Here is a 12,989-nt window from a genome sequence, read left to right on the forward strand (position 1 = left end):
GTTGACTGAGATTAACTCATTTTTTTCTCTGGTAAACATCTTCATGTGTTTTACTTTTTTCCTTCATATAGGATTATGGAGGTTTTTAATGACAACTTTGGTCTTTTCTTTATTAATAAAATATTTTGCTGAGAAAAAAAACATTTTCACATTTCCTACTTTTAAACTCAATTATCCGTTTTCACTCATCCAACGATCTTAAATCTGTATAAAACTAAAAAAAAAATTACATTGTGTAATAGGATCCTACTATATATATATATATACACATGTAGATATCATTTTCACACAAAAGTAATAAAATGCTAAGAGCAATATTGACAAGAGTTAAATACTATTTTTTTGAACAAATCATTGAAGTTATTTCTAAATATTAAAACATTAACCGGCTTATTTTTTATCAGAAATAATATTTTTAATTGAATTAAATTTAAGTTAAAAGCCTCGTTAAAAACCTCCCTAATCATACGTGGAGGAAAAGAGTACTCTTAACTAGGTAACAAAGACACCCCGAGGGACTATCACGCTATAAAATACAAAGCTTTCAGACCTCCCCTAGATAACATTAGACCTGATTGGAAGGAACAAATAACACCTCCAACAAACCAAGCATAACCTACAAGCGAGACTAACATGTAAATACCAGCTATTTGAATAATGACATATCATATAAAATACCATGATATGTCATCAAAATCCCATAAAGTAAAAAAGGTACCCTAGAGCAATCAAATCATTTTTTTGTTTACATACTAGAACTATACATGAACCCAACAAGCTTACATATTCCCACCGTTTGATCCCTCATTGTCTTCGTTAGGGTCAGTCCACTGATAGGGATAACAAAACCCATAGCTCTGCTGATCAGCCGGCGGCGGCGGTGGCGGCCGTGGCGGCATCTCGTTGTAGACGTATCGGATTAAGTTAGCATTGGTAGCATCCAATTCCCTTTGGAGCCTAATGACCTGCCTCTGTAGCACTGAGATCGCTCCCACGCAGCCGTAAACCGGATCTTTCAGCCTCGCTTCGGCTTCGAAAGCGAGGGAGTTCACGGCGTCTTCCCTTTGATAAGTCGGGACTTCGTTGAGCAATTTGCTGACATTGCTTGCACCGAACACCTTGTGGACGTTGACGAATTTCTGAGTCTCCTCCGGCGGGAAATACGGTGAGAAAACACAGTCCGGCATGCATTTTCGCCTCAAGAACTTGCAGGCTGCACATGGCGAACTTGAATAGCTTGAAGAAGAAGCCATTTCTTCTCTGCAACAAGAGATCAATTGCATAATCCATCAAGCATTATAGTTTCTCACTAGAGATCAATTGCATAATCCATCAAGCATTATAGTTTCTCACTGTGAAGTTATAAGTGTACACACACACACACATATATATATATGTGTCTGTATATATATATATTGTCTTTATGAAATAGATCAAAATTTCTTGGAGAAAAACACTATCTGCTGTCATCTTGTTTCTCAACAAGTTTAGCTTTTTCTCTGACCTGCCAAGCAGCTTTTTCGGTAATTTATCCAGGGACCGCAGTGATAAAAAAGAGTTTTATTCGTGTATATATATATATATATATATATTAAAATTTCCCAATCTTCCAACATGTTAGATCTTTGTTTTCTCATGCAAAAAAGGTGAAACACACAATAAAAAATGATTTTGTCTTGAAATTCTTGGTAGCGGAGAAGATTGATCAGACCTTAAAGTGGAAAAAAAAGACTATATATAAGGGAAAGGCTTACGGCTTACCTCTTTTTTTGTTTTTTTGACCCCTTTGATAGGTTTGTCCCAATGAAAAAGACTGTGCACCCAGAGAAGGATTAAGTTCCTTTAGATTAGGGTTTGTTAATGACAGGGAGAGGGTGTTTTTAAAGAGGAAACCCTAATTTGCAGGAAGATGGAGGACTAAGGTAAGGAAAGAAAAGGAATAAAGTGACCCAAAGGGCATTTTCTCTCTCAGACAAAAAACAATGGAAGCAGTAGAAAAAAAGGCAAAAGATACAAATTGGTGTGATAAATGGGGCTCCAAAAGCATCACCCTGGCTATGTACTTATAGGGTTAGTTTAACATGTGTTTTTGTTTGTATTAGGAGTTGTCGGGGAATAATTATCCATTATTTTTAGTGAAAAATTCATTTGAAACTTAAAAGTAATAGTAAACATGTTATTTTTTAATTGTCTGTCCAACTCATTTGGTAGAGCACAAGGCTTTTAATCTTGTGGTCGTGGGATCGAGTCTCACGGAAGACAATTCATAATTCGGAGGTCTCCCACGAAAGCTACTCTCAACCTGATGTTAGGGGCAGCCTACTATCCTACATCCCCTTACCCCATTACATATGGGAATAAGGGTCAGCTAATTTTGTAAACATGTTATTTTTAACAAAAATATTCACGTTTAAAAAGTTATTATCGACTCAATAAATTGGAAAAACGGTGCTTTTGCGCTCCAAACAAAGCCTTAGGTTAGTGATTTTAAGGTTTTGGGTTATTTTAAATTTAGGGTTTAAGATTTAAATTTATCATTACCTTTTTATTTCATATTATGCACTTTATTATATTTAAATTGTGTATAGTATTTCAATGATTTTGAGGTTTGAGATTATTTCGAGTTTAGATTTAAATTTTAAGATTTAGAATTTAAATGTATTATTATATTTTTATTTTGTTGTTTAAATTATGCATGGAATTTTTATAATACATGTTTGGGGTTGTATGTGTTATCAACAATTATATAATGTTAAGCTAAAACAATAATGAAATTATATTTTTGTATTTAAAAAACTTATAATTTAATTTTCTCATATTTTTAATTGCACCATTGTCAACAATATCGCCTCCAAAGATTGATCTTCAATTTTCATTGTATTATACCTTACTATTATCTCCACTAAAATATACACACTAATTTTAAAATTATTCAATAACGTTTTAACATATTTAAATTAACCTTTAAATTGTTAATTTATTGATAAATTATAATTTACAATCTGTTCCAAGATAATTATCAACCATTTGACATTGAACGCTCACACCTCTGGCATTCCTGGTGCTCAAACCCAGGACATCAAGGAATAACAATAATTCATTTACTACCGAGGTCTTGTACTCTAAAAAATTATTTAGTAAAATATCACCATTTTTAGTTAAACCGCGTCACATAGGAAGCGCTTTTCAAAAGTCACGTTTTGTAGGATACGTCTTTGTTAATGTGGCATATTTTTGGGATGAAATTTTTAACATTTGTGTAATCAAGGATCAAAATGAAAGAAATAAAAATAATATAAAAAATATTGAAAATTGTATAAATTTCATTAAAAAGAAGTGGCATGTGCAGTTGTAAGGAATGTGTTTGCATGAGCACGGTTTCGGCAGAGCAACAACAACAACACATAGGGATGGGTATGAGACCCGAACCCGACCCGACCCGATCGGATCGTTTTTTAAATTCAGGTTCGATTCGGGTCGGTCGGATTTTTTAAATGTGATGTTTGGGTATGGTCGGGTTTAGGGTGAAAAATACCCGATCCGACCCCAAAAAAAATATATTTTTACCTTATATTTAGGAATAATTATAATAATACACCTCTATATATTATTTTTTTTCAATTAATTCATTGTTTTTATTGAATAAAAATAATATTTTTATTATTATTTGGGGCAGGTCGGATCAGGTTTTTAAGTTATATATTAGGTCAGGTGAAATCTTGTTTTGGGCAAGTCGGGTAGGGTCGGATCTCGGGTGGAGAATTCCTTGTTCTCTCGGGTGGACCAAAAATCCGACCCAACCCGACCCATGCCATCCCTAACAAGACACATGTATAAACATTGTCTCCAACAACTCAATAAATGTATGTTTAAAAATTTATTTTTAACTACTTAAAAAAAATCATATATAAACAATACGAGATTTGATAACCAAACATGTTGAATTTGATTTGTGAAAGAAAGGTATTGGACTTGCCCAGACTTACATCAATACGATCATTATTATTATTATTTTGGGTTAAGTTGTGTTTAGTATCTAAACTATCAATTTTGATTCACTTTAGTATCTAAACTTTTAATTTTTTTAAAATCATACCTAAAATTTAGTTTTTGTTTTATTTTAGTACCCAACCGTTAAAAACTTTAGTTTTTGTTTTATTTTAGTATCTTGTTCAACATTTAATGTTAAGTTTTGAAAAAAAAAATTGAAAGTTTATGTACTAAAATGGACCAAAACTGATAGTTTAGATACTAAACGCGTTAAGATTTTAACGATGAGATATTAAAATAAACTAAATGTTAGGTATGATTTTAAAAAAATGAAAGTTTAGGTACTAAAATGAACAAAAATAATAATTTATGTACTAAACGTATAGTTTACTTTATTTTTTTGAAAGGAGGAGTTTCGTATGATATTAATCGAACAAATCATATAAAACAATACAACAACATGAGCCTCATTGAAAAACTTCACTGCACCTAATAGAGGAAAAAAAGTACACCATATCGATATCAAAACATGATCAACCATTACACCGGTCAAACCCCGAAAACATATCGTAAAATTATTGTATACTACATATATAAATTAATATTTAAATCAAAATTAAAATTATTTATATTTAATATAAATTTTATTAGAATAATATAAGGATGCTTATCATGTTTAAACCTATCCTTTAAACAACCTATAGGGTGAATTCAAGTGATAAGTAGTTTGATATCGGTTAAGTAAGATCTTGAGCATCATGAACTCGAGATTTTTACGCATGGATTTATTTGCAGGGATTACTCCCCATTACAGACGAGCATATTGAAGACTACATAGGAAGACTTTTCAACTATGTATTTAGTTATTTATTTATTTATACATGCATTGTATTTTATCTTTATTTTTAATTTTCTTCCTGTCGGAGGTCTTCCACGGAAGCTGCTCTCAATCCTGACGTTGGGGGTAGCCTACTACCCTACCTCCCCCTTACTCCATTGCATATGTGAATAGGGTTTTGTTGTTGTTGTTGTTGTAAGATCTTGAGTTCGAATCATTGTTTATACAGAAAATTCGTACTGAAAAATTCACCCACCAAAATTAAATTTACGACTAGATCACAATAAATCGAAAGTACAAAAAATGACGTAAGCATTAAATCATATTTCAATACAGGTTGTAGCTTGAGTTGACTCGTGAATCATGATACAAACAATAATGAAAATCTAATTAACGCGTGACAATCTAATATCATATACGATCATGATGATTATATTGAACATCGGATATTATCCCTACTTTTCTCTATAATATTCTCTTTTAATCATAATATATACAATGAATGTTTAAAAGAGCCATTAATAGAAGGAAAGATTCAGGATTAAATCAAAGGAATAATCATTAGATTTTCTAAGAGAAAAAAGATTCATAGTATTTAGAAGAGCACTTGAACTGAAGACCCGAGGATTACCATGCGTCTTCAACACATTTCCCGTCTTCCCCCCCCCCACAAAGTTGCATCACCGTCATCCACCTGTGAAACTTGCATCACTATAGAATTCACCCTATTTTGAGAAATAATTTGGCGGGTGCACTATTTGGGAAAATAAATTTTCTTCAAGCATTATTCAAGCCTTTTTGTCAAGTTATTGATGATCAATAAGATGAATGATAACTATAAGCGTCAGTTACAATTCATTCTTTTCGATTTAGATGAAGAATTATTAATTATAAGGATGCGTTTGGTTCACGGAATGTAAGATTACCAGGGAATAGGATTACTGGAATGTTGTATTTTGTGTTTGGTTGGTTTAGCAGGAATGTAAGATTACCATGTTTGGTTAAAGGAATAAAAGATTATTGGAATATATATTTGACCAGATTGTCCTTATTATATATATTTTTTTAACAAGTTGAAAAATATTTATATATTTTCTTTAAAAAAAATTAAATTCATAAGATTTATATAATTTTTTTACAAAATTGAAAATATAAAAAGGTTTAATGAAAGGGTAAAATTTTATTTTAACCCCTGAACTTCATATAAAATTTTAATTATAGACTTTTTTATGTAAATCTAAAATAGTTTAAGGATAAATTTGTAATTTAACGTTCGTAGAATTTTTATTATTCAATGACAGAATAAGAATATTTTTGAAAGAAAAAAAAATTATGGGCATTTTAGTCCAAAACGCCGGTAATCCAACAATACCTAAGGAAGGGGAGGTAATGACATTCCCGATAATATACCCAAAAAAATTCACTATTGATAATGTAAGATTACCGGGAATGACATTCCCAGCCAACCAAACGGGGAATGTGGATTCCATTCTCATGAGAATCTCACATTCCCCCAACCAAACACACCCTAAGAGATTCGAACGCCACGTAAGTTATTAGGGAAAAAGAATAACCCCCTCATCGAGATTTGGTGAGAAGTCCATTTTTAATAGGGAGAGAGGATAGAAGATTATTTTTTGAGGAGTCGTTTGAGATTGCTTATGAAAGTGCTTTTGACCCAAAAATCTTTTTTAAACGCATAAACAATTCCAAACAAATCATTTTTAATTAAAAATTCACGTTTCAAACGGGCTTATTGACTCAAACTAAGAAGCTAAAAAAACAATGCTTTTGCGTTCGAAAAGCTCATTAGAGAGGTATTTCTAAACAAAACCTAACTCTTGGAACTATCATCCAAGACGCAGGGTGGTGTGTTGATTTTTGTAGGTTTAATTGACATATATTTATTATAAGTTTTACATGAGTCTCACTGAAAAAGACTTACTCTTTAGTCTACAAAAATCGTTATTAATCATTATAATGTTGATGTGATAATTTACGATACTGATATTATAATTTACGATAGATGACGATTTGATAAATAAATGTAATTGATTTTTTTTACAAAATTTGAATATTTATTTAATTTTTAAGAATGATACGAAGATCAATAAATATTTAGATTAAGAGAAAATTATACATTTAGTACATAAACTATCAATTTTAGTTCGTTTTAGTAGTTAAACTTTTAATTTTTTGAAATCATACCTAAAGTTTAGTTTTATTTTATTTTAGTATCCCCATTCAAAATTAAACGTTAAGTTTTGAAAGAAAAAAAGCTTAGGTACTAAAACTGACCAAAAATGATAGTTTAGGTACTAAACGCGTAAATTTTTAGTGGTGGGGCACTAAAATAAAATAAAATAAAAACTAAAAATTAGGTATAATTTTAAAAAATGTAAAAATTTAGATACTAAAATTGATAGCTTAAATACTAAATGCACAATTTATCTTTAGATTAAACATTTAGGGTTCTTAAAAAATATTAAACATTTAGGGAAGAACACTTTGATTGCTCCAAGCAAAGCCCATGGACACTAACACTAGAATTGAGAAAGGGCCCAACAATTTACTCGTCCATATATATATATATATATATATATATATATATATATATATATATATAATTTCTCACTCAGAAAACCCTAACTCTTCATTTTGTTGCCACTCCCGCAAAGCTCCAGTAGCCACCGAGTAGAGCCGTCAACAGATCCGAAACAATGGGCCGCGTCCGTACCAAAACAGTGAAGAAATCGTCCCGTCAGGTGATCGAGCGCTACTACTCGCGCATGACCCTGGATTTCCACACCAACAAGAAGATCATCGAAGAAGTCGCCATCATCCCGTCGAAAAGGCTCCGCAACAAGATCGCCGGGTTCTCCACCCATCTGATGAAACGGATCCAGAAGGGACCCGTTCGCGGCATTTCCCTCAAGCTCCAAGAGGAAGAGCGTGAGCGTCGCATGGATTTCGTCCCCGATGAATCGGCTATCAAGGTCGACCAAATCGAGGTCGACAAGGAAACACTCGATATGCTTTCGGTTCTTGGGATGTCTGATATCCCTGGGCTTGTTAAGGTTGACCCGGTTGCTGTTGCTCCCCAAATCGGGTTCGGCCGCGGTGGTGGTGGACCCGGGAGGAGGTTTTAAGTGGTTAGTGTTCATCAATTCAATGGGTCCTTAATTATGTTATGGTTTTTTGATTTAATGTTTTGTTTTGGTTGAACAATGTTAGTTATGTTAAAGTGTACTGGAATTTATTAAGTTTTATATGCACTTTTATTTTTTAAGTGTTTGCAATGAGGAACTTTTAGTTTCTGGATTTGATAATTGCCATTATTTAGCTGTTGATTGATTGCAATGGTGAATTTCCAATTCTGATTATTCCGATTTCTAATTGTCAATGCCTCTTGCAATATTAAATTAACAATGAATTTTGTTAAGTTGAAGGATTATTTTGCATTAGTTTGATAAGTTGAAAGATCATTTTGTAACTGTTTGATAAATTTAATGATCGTTTTGAAACATTCGGAAGGTCGTTGATAAAAAATACCATTTTTACACAATACACTGACATGTAATATACTTTATCCTATTTTCTTTGATCTTTGAATTACTTGATCATGGTTGGATTTGAATATGTATATAAATGCTGTTAGAACTTAGAATGCAAACCAATTCGATTCTGCCGGATGTTTGAATAGATATATCTTAGATTAGTGCTGAGGAAAAGCATTGTTGGTCTGCTATAGTTTATATAGATTCTTTTGTTTTAAAGCTAATCTTGTGTGTGTTTGATTACGGTGCATAGGAGAACCCTAAAGATTTTTGGTTGAAAACAAGCCCTTAAATAAAGTGTCGATATGTATCTTCGATTTAAAGCCAATCTTGTGTGCATGCATTTGTGTGAGTGATTATAAGCTTATAATGCTAAGAAATTGTATGCTCGACCTTTGATCCGAAATCTTATTTGTCTTTTATGAGATAAATAGTGTTAGAATGCAAACCGATTCTATTTTGCCAGCAGCTTGAATAGATATATCTTAGATTAGTGCTCAGGAAAACCATTGTTGGTCTGCTATAGTGTATATAGATGCTTTTGTTTTAAAGCTAATCTTGTGTGTGTTTGATTACGATGCATAGGAGAACCCTAAAGATTTTTGGTTGAAAACAAGCCCTTAAATAAAGTGTCGATATGTATCTTCGATTTAAAGCCAATCTTGTATGCATGCATTTGTGAGTGATTATAAACTTATAATGCTAAGAAATTGTATACTTGACCTTTGATCCGAAATCTTATTTGTCTTTTATGAGATAAATAGTGTTAGAATGCAAACTGATTCTATTTTGCCAGCAGCTTGAATAGATATATCTTAGATTAGTGCTCAGGAAAACCATTGTTGGTCTGCTATAGTGTATATAGATGCTTTTGATTTAAAGCTAATCTTGTGTGTGTTTGATTACAGTGCTTAGAAGAACCCTAAAGATTTTAGGTTGGAAACGAGCCCTTAGATGAAGTGTCTATATGTGTGTCTATATGTGTCTTCGATTTAAAGCCAATCTTGTGTGCATGTATGTGTGTGAGTGATTATGAACTTATAATGCTAAGAATATTGTACGCTTTACTTTTGATCCGAAACCTGATTGTTTGTTACAAGATTTATTATGTGGTTTAGTGTAGTATCTCTGTGTTTATATGGCCTTGGACCGGAACTGGCATTGGTAGATTAGCAAAAGCATATTTCACCTTGTGTTACTTGTACTTGGGTGCAAGTGTTGGATCAGGTCTGTCCTATGCTGTTGTGTTTGACCATAAACTTGAAATGCTATATCGAAATTTCTTATGTATGTAGGCATGCATGTATGGATGGAAGTAATTGTTTGAATATGAACCGTAAACTTGAAATGCTATATCGAAATTTCTTATGTATGTATGTACGTAGGCATCCATGAATATGATAGGAATATTTAACAGCCTGGGAAAAGGGAAAGTCTAAGAAATACACAATCGAAAATGTTATAAAAAAATAATATTTTCAATTAGAGCAATCTAAAATGTTAATTTTTTTAATATTTTTCAATTGTAAAACCTTCATTATATCATTTTCGATTGACAAACGAAAATGTTCATCTTATTTATAATATTTCCGATTCAATAAAAAATGTTAAAAAGTTTGACATTTTGGATTGCACTTAATCAAAAATATTATAATTTTGGGTAAAGTTTATAAATTGTTCCCGAACTTTTGGGGCACTTGCATTTTGATCACCTAACTTTTGAAATTTGCAATACAATCATCAAACTTTTAGATCATTTTCAGTAAGGTTTCTGTCGTTACCTCCCATAGTTACCTTCGTTAACTCTCTGTTCGACGTGACAGCTTTTTCTTCTTCTTACTAAATCAACTTCCATGACCAATTTCTTATCTCCATCAAGATTCTTTGCTTTCTCATTCCATCAAGCTTCTAAATCTTTTCTTATCCCCATCAAGCTTCTTTGCTTTCTCATTCCATGACCAATTTCCATATGGTACCAGTTTTGACTGTCCAAGAAGCAAATTAATTTTAAAATAAACTGTCTTATTTCTACTTAGCAACCAATTAGAAAACAGAACACCCAAATAAGGACTAGAGACAAACCGATCGAATAACGCAAATTACAACCCTTAAGTTAAAAGAATTATGACTTAAAAAACACCCATTCTAACTATAAGCCAAAATTGTGAAAGAAAACCCAGTTTTTACTTAACATAAAAACACAACATTAACATGAAAATTAAGATCCTTTAACCTTTATCCAAAATCTAGCAACCATCTCTACCATTTCTAGAGTAAAAACTAGCAGTAACCTCACTAGTAAAGGAAAAGGTAGCAAGATGCAGGAGAAGAAGAAGACCTGAAGAGCAGAAGAATTATCAAAGCGAATATCATCCCAATGTCATTCTCATAGCTACGGTACACTGATTCAGGAACAGTAGCATAGCCCAAAAGCCCAGAAAACGGACCAACACACATTAACAAGCCGAAAATGTACAGAAGTGAAAGCAGCAACAAGTACCGGAGATTACGCCGGGAGTTGATGCCGGACCCAAGGTTTTCACGGCAGACGAAGGATTAAATCCCGAAATTATATGATCTTTTTGTACTCATAATTGTTAGGTTTACAAATCCAAGACAGTTTTCGTTTTGATCATCAGATGAAACCTTACGTTTTTCTTTTACCGTTCTCTGAACTGCGTGGGTGGAAGAGGATAAGTTCGTGGCTTGGGTGGAGGAATATAAGTTAGTGAAAAGTTCGATGATTGTATTGCAAGTTTCAAAAGCTAAATTACTAAATATATAAGCGTCTTAAAAGTTTGGAGACTATTTGTACACTTTACCCTGTAATTTTTTTTTTTATATTTTAAGTTGTCTTTCTTTAGTTTTAAATTAGTATGTCCAAAGGCAGACTTCACATTATAGTTGGGCAACTTTAAGACTTTTTGTATACTAGACGTGTGTGTATTTTTTGTGTACAGTCACAAAAGGAGAGATGAAAGAAAATTGGAATAAGTTCAAAGTTTCTATCGCAATAAAGATTCTTTGACAATATTGAAATTATGTATGGCAATAAAGACTTGAGAGACTTCAAAATTCAATGTCGGAAGTAATTAGAACTCAAGATAGAAACGTTTATACCTTGAAATTCGGATTTTTTAATGTTAATTATTCGTTTTACTTCATCTGAAATTTGAATTTTTTAATGTTAATTCTTCGTTTTACTAAAGGTGTAACCTTCAAAAAGTGACGAAATTTGTTCATTTGAACATACACCCAATAATCTCATAAACTTCAAGCATCACAAACAAGTTACATAAATCCATTACACAATGAACTAAATCAAGAAACTTTCAGATTGTATGATAGTCAAGAAATTTTGATGAACCCTAAATAAAAAGAAAAAGAAAAACTACACTACCCATATCATACAAAATATCATATCGTTATACACCTTGAGCTCTTGTCTGCTATTTTGGCTAACCTACGAAACCCCAAATTTCTTCAAACTCAGAGACGGAGATTGAATACAGATTCCAAATCAGGAGGGGTGAAGAACTCCCTAACTCCATTGTAATGGCATCTTAGGGTAGGCCTACGCTTACTCGGAGCTAAAGGGCACGCCAATTTCGCTGGTATCTTTGCTTCTTTCGAAGTCGGAGTTGTTGAACAAGTCTCTTCTTCTTCGTCTTCTTCTTCGCTTTCTTTCGATCTCGGCTTCGTGTTTATTGGCCTCAACGAAGTTAGTAACGATATTCCGGCGATCATCCATTTCTTCCCTTCGGAATCCAATACTCCATCCAGCTGCTGTTTCTGGGAAACCCCCATTTTTTATGCAAAAACAAAAGGACCCAAGCTTGAAGATGGCTCAAAACAGAGGCAGAGCAAGGGGAAAGGAGTTTTGTTCGAATAAAATGAGCCAAAGATTGAGTTTTTTTCTCAGAACTCAAGCTTGAAGATGGCTCGAAACAGATAAAAAACAAGAATAAAATGAGCCCGAAGATTTGAGTTTTTTTCTCGGAACCCAAGCCTGAAGATGGCTCAAAACAGATCAAAAACAAGGGGAAAGGTGTTTTGTATGAATAAAGTGAGCCCAAAGATTGACTTTTTTTTCTCTCAAGGGAATCAACAGAAAACTTTTCTGGGGAAAGAGGTTTAAAAACTGAGGGAAAACAAGAAAGAGATGATTGTAGCCAAGCTTTTGATTTCTTAAAGGGGGAGAAATGGTGGCTGCCCGGATATTTACGGGCACCCCGAGGGGAAATATTATTTATTTTTGGCGCCAAATTTGGGTAGGCTGATGAGCAACGGCTCTTTTTCCCGCCGAGATTTGTGGAAGTTTACGATTTTGCCCTTCTTTTGTTTGGACGATTGATTTTTCTGGTCTCACGGTCAGGGCACAATCACCGGCGTAATGGCATAAAGGGCGCAATCACGGCGACGTTCCGTACACATGTATGGGTCGGATCGGGTCGGAGTCGTTATTCGAGTTAAAATTATATTCTCTAAACGGAATATTACGTTAACAATAATAAAATTTGAGATCAAATCAAAACAATCATGGATAAAATCAATGCAAAATCATGCACACATATGAACATAAAGAACTTGCAAATCCGGCTATC

The 12,989-nt window shown here is 33.0% G+C and overlaps 3 protein-coding genes across 3 annotated transcripts; 1 reads left to right on the top strand and 2 right to left on the bottom strand.

Moving 5' to 3' along the window:
• Window positions 1-779: 779 nt before the first annotated feature.
• On the bottom strand, window positions 780-1,893 carry LOC120123686 (LOB domain-containing protein 25-like). Its single transcript, XM_039142521.1, has 2 exons — window positions 1,762-1,893; window positions 780-1,255 (listed from the first exon to the last, which is right to left on the bottom strand). The coding sequence occupies exon 2, from the start codon at window positions 1,251-1,253 to the stop codon at window positions 780-782; it is 474 nt and encodes a 157-aa protein (XP_038998452.1). The 5' UTR covers window positions 1,254-1,255; window positions 1,762-1,893.
• A 5,577-nt stretch (window positions 1,894-7,470) lies between these two features.
• On the top strand, window positions 7,471-8,114 carry LOC120123649 (40S ribosomal protein S17). The gene has a single exon (XM_039142491.1). The coding sequence runs from the start codon at window positions 7,549-7,551 to the stop codon at window positions 7,975-7,977; it is 429 nt and encodes a 142-aa protein (XP_038998422.1). The 5' UTR covers window positions 7,471-7,548; the 3' UTR covers window positions 7,978-8,114.
• Window positions 8,115-11,762: 3,648 nt separating this feature from the next.
• Window positions 11,763-12,327, bottom strand: LOC120123674 (cyclin-dependent protein kinase inhibitor SMR6-like). Its single transcript, XM_039142513.1, has one exon. The coding sequence runs from the start codon at window positions 12,190-12,192 to the stop codon at window positions 11,875-11,877; it is 318 nt and encodes a 105-aa protein (XP_038998444.1). The 5' UTR covers window positions 12,193-12,327; the 3' UTR covers window positions 11,763-11,874.
• Between the last annotated feature and the right edge of the window lie 662 nt (window positions 12,328-12,989).

This window comes from Hibiscus syriacus, unplaced genomic scaffold, assembly GCF_006381635.1.
Source record: "Hibiscus syriacus cultivar Baekdansim isolate YM2019G1 unplaced genomic scaffold, ASM638163v2 tig00110402_pilon, whole genome shotgun sequence".
Classification (NCBI taxonomy): Eukaryota; Viridiplantae; Streptophyta; class Magnoliopsida; order Malvales; family Malvaceae; genus Hibiscus; species Hibiscus syriacus.